Source organism: Babylonia areolata, chromosome 29 (assembly GCF_041734735.1).
Source record: "Babylonia areolata isolate BAREFJ2019XMU chromosome 29, ASM4173473v1, whole genome shotgun sequence".
Classification (NCBI taxonomy): Eukaryota; Metazoa; Mollusca; class Gastropoda; order Neogastropoda; family Buccinidae; genus Babylonia; species Babylonia areolata.
In genome coordinates this window covers 30904430-30914429 of record NC_134904.1, presented here as the reverse complement: position 1 = coordinate 30914429, position 10000 = coordinate 30904430, and the positions used below count along the sequence as shown (strand labels likewise).

Sequence of the window (10000 nt, the reverse complement as noted above, 5' to 3'; positions counted from 1 at the left end):
GGCCCTGAAATAACTCCCCCCGGAGTCTTTAAGGTACATGTGATGGAGTCATCTTAGTTCTATCCCAGATTGACCACCCTTTGCTAAATGCGGTAGTTCATTTCATTTTTTCTTCCAAGAAAATGCGTGTTATTGCTCTGCCGTTGGATGAAAGGGGTTATTGCTCTGCCGTTGGATGGAAGGGCTTATTGCTTTGCCGTTGGATGGAAGGGGTTATTGCTCTGCCGTTGGATGGAAGGGCTTATTGCTCTGCCGTTGGATGGAAGGGGTTATTGCTCTGCCGTTGGATGGATGGAAGGGGTTATTGCTTTGCCGTTGGATGGAAGGGGTTGTTGCTCTGCCGTTGGATGGAAGGGGTTATTGCTTTGCCGATGGAAGGGGTTATTATTGCTCTCCCGTTGGATGGATGGAAGGGGTTATTGCTTTGCCGTTGGATGGAAGGGGTTATTGCTCTGCCGTTGGATGGAAGGGGTTATTGCTTTGCCGTTGGATGGAAGGGGTTATTGCTTTGCCGTTGGATGGAAGGGCTTATTGCTCTGCTGTTGGATGGAAGGGGTTATTGCTTTGCCGTTGGATGGAAGGGGTTATTGCTCTGCCGTTGGATGGAAGGGGTTATTGCTCTGCCGTTGGATGGATGGAAGGCGTTATTGCTTTGCCGTTGGATGGAAGGGCTTATTGCTCTGCCGTTGGATGGAAGGGCTTATTGCTCTGCCGTTGGATGGAAGGGGTTATTGTTGCTCTGCCGTTGGATGGAAGGGGTTATTGCTTTGCCGTTGGATGGAAGGGGTTATTGCTCTGCCGTTGGATGGAAGGTGTTATTGCTTTGCCGTTGGATGGAAGGGGTTATTGCTCTGCCGTTGGATGGAAGGGGTTATTGCTCTGCCGTTGAATGGAAGGGGTTATTGCTCTGCCGTTCGATGGAAGGGATTATTGCTTTGCCGTTGGATGGAAGGGATTATTGCTTTGCCGTTGGATGGAAGGGGTTATTGCTCTGCCGTTGGATGGATGGAAGGGATTATTGCTTTGCCGTTGGATGGAAGGGATTATTGCTTTGCCGTTGAATGGAAGGGGTTATTGCTCTGCCGTTGGATGGAAGGGGTTATTGCTCTGCCTTTGGATGGAAGGGGTTATTGCTCTACCGTTGGATGGAAGGGGTTATTGCTCTGCCGTTGGATGGAAGGCGTTATTGCTCTGCCGTTGGATGGAAGGGCTTATTGCTCTGCCGTTGGATGGAAGGGGTTATTGCTCTTCCGTTGGATGGAAGGGGTTATTGCTCTGCCGTTGGATGGAAGGGGATATAATGGTTTGGAAGGGAGTTATCGGGAATCAGCTCAGAGAAAGACTCCATAGATATTTTGGGTACCTTGCCCCGTAGGTGCCATAATACGATTTTCTAGTGGAAGAAGAAAGAGTAAGAGTTAGACTGGGGCGGGAGATGGAGTTAAAAAAAAGAGAAGAAGACATTACCTGTCCTGAAATAGCTGCAAGAGAAGTGTTTTAGGGCCGACTCCAGGGGAGTCACAATTCTGCCTGGGAGTCATTTTCAGGCATTACACCGGTATCACACCGAGGCGAGCAGTCACTGCAGACAGTAATGTAAGCTGTCATTTGTGCTTTCAGTGTCCTCTCAGTAGCTGGCCTTTGGGAACCCTCCCAACCGTGACTGTCAAAAAGCCCTCTTGGCTAAGAAAGTGGGGAAGTTACTTGGGCAAGACACACACCCCACTGTAATCAACGTCAAGCCCAGATAGTCGGGACGGCAGTTGCCTCCTCTGGCTGTTCTGGCGGTCACAGTCGGAAACGACTGACTATCACATATACAAACATATATATATATATATATATATATATATATATATATATATATATATATATATATATATATATATATATATACGCGCGCGCGTGTGTGTGTGTGTGTGTGTGTGTGTGACAAAGTGATGGTTTGTAGCTTTTTAAATTATTTGCGCGCACACACACACGTATACAGCGGCCTACATAATATATATATGGGTGCATGATCAGCTAAACTGGTTCAGCACTGAGTTTGCAGTCAAAATGTCACAGACACCAAACATATAGACACTGACATTATCGCTGTTCCAGCTTAACGCGGTGTTTTTTGTGGTGGTGTCAGTGTTGTGTCACTTGAGACCATCGACCCGTCTTCCAAGAGAGAGAGAGAGAGAGAGAGAGAGAGTGGGGTGAGAGGGATGGGAGAGAGAGAGAGAGAGAGAGAGAGAGACAGACATACAGACAGAGACACAGACAGACAGACAAAGAGACGGACAGAGACAGAGAAAGAGAGATAAATATATAGATAGGTAGAGAGAGAGGGAGAGAGAGAGAGTGAGAGAGACAGACATACAGACAGAGACACAGACAGACAGACAAAGAGACGGACAGAGACAGAGAAAGAGAGATAAATATATAGATAGGTAGAGAGAGAGGGAGAGAGAGAGAGTGAGAGAGAGAGAGACAGACAGACAGACAGAGACAGAGAGAGGGATAGAGAGAGGGGGGGAGACAGACAGACAGACAAAGACAGACAGACAGACTGACTGACACACACACACAGAGAGAGAGAGAGAGAGAGAGAGAGAGAGAGAGAGAGAGAGAGAGAACGAACGAAATTGTTTCAACTGAACTTTGGCCATGGACCACAATTTAAAACCAGGGGACTGGGTGTGGGCATGGGAAGGGGTATTATAACACTTGCATAGATGACAAAATATCATAATGTTCATGGACTTGACATTTATTCTTCTTAATTAGGTCTGAGTATATGATTTCTCCTTTTGATCGCATGGAAAATAAATTTTGATACATGGAAATTTCTCTGCTTGTTGTTTGATCGGAGAAGTGAACTAAGAGACATGATTATTTTGTCCGTAAATCATTATATACAGAACAAACAAACAACACTGAATGGTATTCATCTTCTAGTTCACCCTGGCAAAAAGGACAATGCTTTAAAACATCATTTTCAGTGTACCTAACACACACACACACACACACACACACACACACACACACAGAGAGAGAGAGAGAGAGAGAGAGAGAGAGAGAGAGAGAGAGTTCAGACAATTTACTGTACTCGGCCATCAGCCCATTAATTTACAAATCACACAAAAAGCACTTGAAAATGGATACTACTGCATACTGCACGATGAGAGAGAGGGAGAGAGAGAGAGAGAGAGAGGAGGGGGGGCAGACAGACAGACACAGACAGAAAGACACAGACAGGCAGACAGACAGACAGAGACTGAGAAAGAGAAAGTCACACAGACACAGATACAGACTCAGAGACAGGCACACACAGCGAGAGAGAGAGAGAGAGAGAGAGAGAGAGAGAATAAAAACACCAGCAACAAACAATATGGCTGTCACCAATTTCTTTTAATGATTCTCACTCAAGTCAAACGCTCACACGCGATAAACGAGACCAGTGACTTCACCTGACACCCTACTTGACCCTAATTAGCAGTCAAAGGCATTGTGAACTTGGATGCTATTGGACGGAAAAAGGCGGTCACTGGGGCGTCGTCATGGGAACCGCACTCTGACCAATAGTAACTCGCTCGGTCATAACACTCGTCTTGGTACGTTCCTGATAAAAGAAAAAAACCCAAAACAAAATAAATCAATAAGTAAAACCGACCAACCAGTTAACACACACACAAACAAACCAACAACAAAATTTTTTTTTTTACAGAAACCAGTCACGAAAGTTCGACATTTACACTAACCAGTCAAGAAGTCACGAACTTTACACTGACTAGACACGGATTCACGATGTAATCACGAACCAGTCAGGAAGTCACAAAATTCACAACAAGTCACAAAGTCACAAATTGTACAATCAGTCATGAAATTTACACCAACAAGTCACGAGGTCACAAAATGTACAATCAGTCATGAAATTTACACCAACCATTCACAAATTGTACAATCAGTCATGAAACTTACACCAACCAGTCACGAAGTCACACACACACACACACACACACAATTTTTTTTTGTTGGCTGACTAGACACGGATTCACGAAGTAATCACGAACCAGTCAGGAAGTCACAAAATTTACACCAACCAGTCACGAGGTCACAAATTGTACAATCAGTCATGAAATTTACACCAACCAGTCACGAGGTCACAAATTGTACAATCAGTCATGAAATTTACAACAACCAGTCACGAGGTCACAAATTGTACAATCAGTCATGAAATTTACACCAACCAGTCACAAAGTCACAAATTGTACAATCAGTCATGAAACTTACACCAACCAGTCACCATGTCACAAATTGTACAAACAGCCATGAAATTTACACCAACAAGTCACCAAGTCACAAATTGTACAATCAGTCATGAAACTTACACCAACCAGTCACAAAGTCACAAATTGTACAATCAGTCTTGAAATTTACAACAACCATTCACAAATTGTATAATCAGTCATGAAATTTACAACCAGTCACGAGGTCACAAATTGTACAATCAGTAAACAAGTTGCTCACGAAGATACGAAATTTACACTAACTGGTCATTCACGAAGTCGCGAAGTTTACACTAGGTCAGTCACGAAGTCACGAAGTTTACACTAACTGGTCATTCACGAAGTCGCGAAGTTTACACTAGGTCAGTCACGAAGTCACGAAGTTTACACTAATGAACAAGTCACTCACGAAGATACGAAGTTTACACTAACTGGTCATTCACGAAGTCACGAAGTTTACACTAATGAACAAGTCACTCACGAAGATACGAAGTTTACACTAACTGGTCATTCACGAAGTCACGAAGTTTACACCAAGTGGTCATTCACGAAGTCACGAAGTTTACACTAACTGGTCATTCACGGTGTCACGAAGTTTACACTAATGAACAAGTCACTCACGAAGATAAGAAGTTTACACTAACTGGTCATTCATTGTGTCACGAAGTTTACATTAATGAACAAGTCACTCACGAAGATACGAAGTTTACACTAACTGGTCATTCACGAAGTCACGAAGTTTACACCAACTGGTCATTCACGAAGTCACGAAGTTTACACTAACTGGTCATTCACGGTGTCACGAAGTTTACACTAATGAACAAGTCACTCACGAAGATACGAAGTTTACACTAACTGGTCATTCATTGTGTCACGAAGTTTACATTAATGAACAAGTCACTCACGAAGATACGAAGTTTACACTAACTGGTCATTCACGAAGATACGAAGTTTACACTAAGCCGTCATCAAAGTCACTCACGAAGATACGAAGTTTACACTAACTGGTCATTCACGAAGTCACGAAGTTTACACCAGCTGGTCATTCACGAAGTCACGAAGTTTACACAAACTGGTCATTCACGAAGTCACGACGTTTACACTAACTGGTCATTCACGAAGTCACGAAGTTTACACCAACTGGTCATTCACGAAGTCACGAAGTTTACACTAACTGGTCATTCACGAAGTCACAACGTTTACACAAATGAACAAGTCACTCACGAAGATACGAAGTTTACACTAACTGGTCATTCACGAAGTCACGAAGTTTACACCAACTGGTCATTCACGAAGATACGGAGTTTACACTAAGCCGTCATTCACGAAGATACGAAGTTTACACTAACTGGTCATTCACGAAGTCACGAAGTTTACACTAATGAACAAGTCACTCACGAAGATACGAAGTTTACACTAACTGGTCATTCACAAAGAAACGAAGTTTACACTAACTGGTCATTCACGAAGTCACGACGTTTACACTAACTGGTCATTCACGAAGTCACGAAGTTTACACTAATGAACAAGTCACTCACGAAGATACGAAGTTTACACTAACTGGTCATTCACGAAGTCACGAAGTTTACACTAAGTGGTCATTCACGAAGATACGAAGTTTACACTAAGCCGTCATTCACAAAGAAACGAAGTTTACACTAAGTGGTCATTCACGAAGATACGAAGTTTACACTAAGCCGTCATTCACGAAGATACGAAGTTTACACTAAGCCGTCATTCACAAAGAAACGAAGTTTACACTAACTGGTCGTTCACGAAGAAACGAAGTTTACACTAAGTGGTCATTCATGGTGTCACGAAGTTTACATTAATGAACAAGTCACTCACGTAGATACGAAGTTTACACTAACTGGTCATTCACGAAGTCACGACGTTTACACTAATAAACAAGTCACTCACGAAGATACGAAGTTTACACTAACTGGTCATTCACGAAGTCACGAAGTTTACACTAATGAACAAGTCACTCACGAAGATACGAAGTTTACACTAACTGGTCATTCACGAAGTCACGAAGTTTACACTAATGAACAAGTCACTCACGAAGATACGAAGTTTACACTAACTGGTCACTCACGAAGAAACGAAGTTTACACTAACTGGTCATTCACGAAGATACGAAGTTTACACTAAGCCGTCATTCACAAAGAAACGAAGTTTACACTAAGTGGTCATTCACGAAGATACGAAGTTTACACTAAGCCGTCATTCACGAAGAAACGAAGTTTACACTAAGTGGTCATTCACGAAGAAACGAAGTTTACACTAACTGGTCATTCACGAAGAAACGAAGTTTACACTAACTGGTCATTCACGAAGAAACCAACTTTACACTAACTGGTCATTCATGGTGTCACGAAGTTTACACTAATGAACAAGTCACTCACGAAGATACGAAGTTTACACTAACTGGTCATTCACGAAGTCACGAAGTTTACACTAATGAACAAGTCACTCACGAAGATACGAAGTTTACCCTAACCGGTCATTCACAGTGTTACGAAGTTTACACTAATAAACAAGTCACTCACGAAGATACGAAGTTTACCCTAACTGGTCATTCACAAAGTCACGAAGTTTACACTAATGAACAAGTCACTCACGAAGATACGAAGTTTACATTAACTGGTCATTCACAGTGTCACGAAGTTTACACTAATAAACAAGTCACTCACGAAGATACGATGTCTACACTAACTGGTCATTCACGAAGTCACGAAGTTTACACTAAAGAACAAGTCACTCACGAAGATACGAAGTTTACACTAACTGGTCAGTCACGAAGTCACGAAGTTTACACTAAAGAACAAGTCACTCACGAAGATATGAAGTTTACACTAACTGGTCATTCACGAAGTCACGAAGTTTACACTAATGAACAAATCACTCACGAAGATACGAAGTTTACACTAACTGGTCATTCACGAAGTCACGAAGTTTACACGAATAAACAAGTTGCTCACGAAGATACGAAGTTTACACTAACTGGTCATTCACGGTGTCACGAAGTTTACATTAATGAACAAGTCGCTCACGTAGATACGAAGTTTACACTAACTGGTCATTCACGAAGTCACGACGTTTACACTAATAAACAAGTCACTCACGAAGATAATAAGTTTACACTAACTGGTCATTCACGAAGTCACTAAGTTTACACTAAGTGGTCATTCACGAAGATACGAAGTTTACACTAAGCCGTCATTCACAAAGAAACGAAGTTTACACTAACTGGTCATTCACGAAGTCACGACGTTTACACTAACTGGTCATTCACAAAGAAACGAAGATTACACTAACTGGTCATTCACAAAGAAACGAAGTTTACACTAAGTGGTCATTCACGAAGATACGAAGTTTGCACTAAGCCGTCATTCACGAAGATACGACGTTTACACTAACTGGTCATTCACGAAGAAACGAAGTTTACACTAACTGGTCGTTCACGAAGAAACGAAGATTACACTAACTGGTCATTCATGGTGTCACGAAGTTTACACTAAAGAACAAGTCACTCACGAAGATACGAAGTTTACATTAACTGGTCATTCACAGTGTCACGAAGTTTACACCAATAAACAAGTCACTCACGAAGATACGATGTCTACACTAACTGGTCATTCACGAAGTCACGAAGTTTACACTAACTGGTCATTCACGAAGAAACGAAGTTTACACTAACTGGTCATTCACGAAGCTAAGTTACCAAGTTTACACTAACTGGTCATTCACGAAGTCACCAACTTTACACTAACTGGTCACCCATGAAGGTACGTTGTTTACACTAACGAGATCACAAAGTTCAAGACGTTACACTAAACGGTCACTCGGGAATTCACAAAGTCTACTCTTTATAACTGATCATTGACGAGTTCTCGAAGTTTAAACTAACTGGTCACTCACTAAGTCTCGAGGCTTACACTAATCAATCACGAAGTTTACACTAAACAGTCAGGAAGTCACGAAATTTACATCTAATGGCCACTCACAATATTCACATTCAGCTAGTTTTCACGACGTTTACACCATCTAGTCACTCACTAAGTTCACACTAACCAGTCACCTATCGAAGTTTACACTAGCCAGTCACTTCTCGAAGTGTACACTAACCAGTCACCTCTCGAAGTGTACACTAACTAGTCACCTCTCGAAGTTTACACTAACTAGTCACCTCTCGAAATTTACACTAACCAGTCACCTCTCGAAGTTTACACTAGCAAGTCACCTCTCAAAGTTTACACTAAGCAGTCACCTATGAAAGTTTACATTATCAACTCACTCACGAAATTCACACTAACCAGTCACCTCTCGAAGTTTACACTAGCCAGTTACTTCTCGAAGTTTACACTAGCAAGTCATATATCGAAATTCACACTAACCAGTCACCTCTCGAAATTTACACTAACCAGTCACCTCTCGAAGTTTACACTAGCAAGTCATATATCGAAATTCACACTAACTAGTCACCTCTCGAAATTTACACTAACCAGTCACCTCTCGAAGTTTACACTAGCAAGTCATATATCGAAATTCACACTAACCAGTCACCTCCCGAAGTTCACACTAGCAAGTCATATATCGAAATTCACAATAACCAGTCACCTCTCGAAATTCACACTAACCAGTCACCTCTCGAAATTCACACTAGCCAGTCAGGAAGTGTACGGTACGGCACTGACCAGTCATGCGGTTGGAGTCTCCCCAGGCATCAAAGAAGAATCCTTGCAGGGCGGGATTGGCAGGGCAGGACGGGATCTGGATCCAGCATCCCCCTCCCGCTGTACGGAACGCCCCTGTTTCAAACAGCGTCAGCAACCTCGGTGAGACTGATGTTGAGAGTTGTGAATTGATATTGTATTGTATTGCTCTTTATTGTCATTTTGCCACACGCAAGTCAAATTCTGTAAACCTAGCAGCATCTATCTGTATCTGTCCCACATGCAGTAGAGATTGCCACTCCAGCATCGGTCTACACAGCCACAGCAGGGAGTGCATTGCTCGGCAGTGACTGCATTATTTTCTGGTGCAGCCATCGTCTCTCGAGACTGAAGGAGGCCGACGACCACGACTCTTTTTTCTTTTTTCTTTTTTTTTGTTGTTGTCACAACAGATTTCTCTGTGTGAAAGTCAGACTGCTCTCCCCAAGGTAAGCGCATCGTTACATAGAGAGAGACACTCATTTTCTGCGTGTATTTTTTTTTTTTTTTTTTTTTTTTTTTTTTTTTGCGCCTGCAGTTTTATTTGTTTTCCTAGTGATGGGGATTTGTCTGCAGAAGCTTGCCAGGGACAACCCTTTTGTTGCCATGGGTTCTTAACGTGCGCTAAGTGTATGCTGCACACAGAACCTCGAATGGCTAGCGTCCAGACAACTACTCAAGGTCTAGTGGAGGGGGGGGGAGTGTGGGGAGGGGGGGGATACCGGCGACTATGGGATTCGAACCAGTGCACTCAGATTCTCTCGCTTCCTAGGCGGACGCGTCAGCTGTAGGCAATCAATCATGTATGAATGTATGTATGTATGATGGTCAGCCGTGTCCGTGCTATGACTATCTGGGCTAGAATTTGATTATAGTGGAGGATGTCTCGCCCCAGTTTCATCCCCACCCAAGGTTTTATTTTGGACAGTCAGCGTTGGGATGATCTCCAAAGGCCAACTAGTCCCCAAGGCTGCAGCACAAAGAGCAATATTGCCTCCTGGTTTC

At 42.7% G+C, this 10000-nt stretch overlaps 1 protein-coding gene across 1 annotated transcript in view; it reads right to left on the bottom strand.

Annotated features, from left to right (window-relative positions):
- Positions 1-3380: 3380 nt before the first annotated feature.
- The window catches only part of LOC143302302 (uncharacterized), a 29086-nt gene continuing 22466 nt past the window's right edge, over positions 3381-10000 (bottom strand). The window contains exons 14-15 of the mRNA XM_076616908.1: positions 8978-9091; positions 3381-3610 (exon numbers count right to left, since the gene is read on the bottom strand). Coding sequence (XP_076473023.1) covers positions 3477-3610; positions 8978-9091 — 248 coding nt within the window. The 3' untranslated portion in view covers positions 3381-3476. The remainder of the gene's footprint in view (positions 3611-8977; positions 9092-10000) is intronic.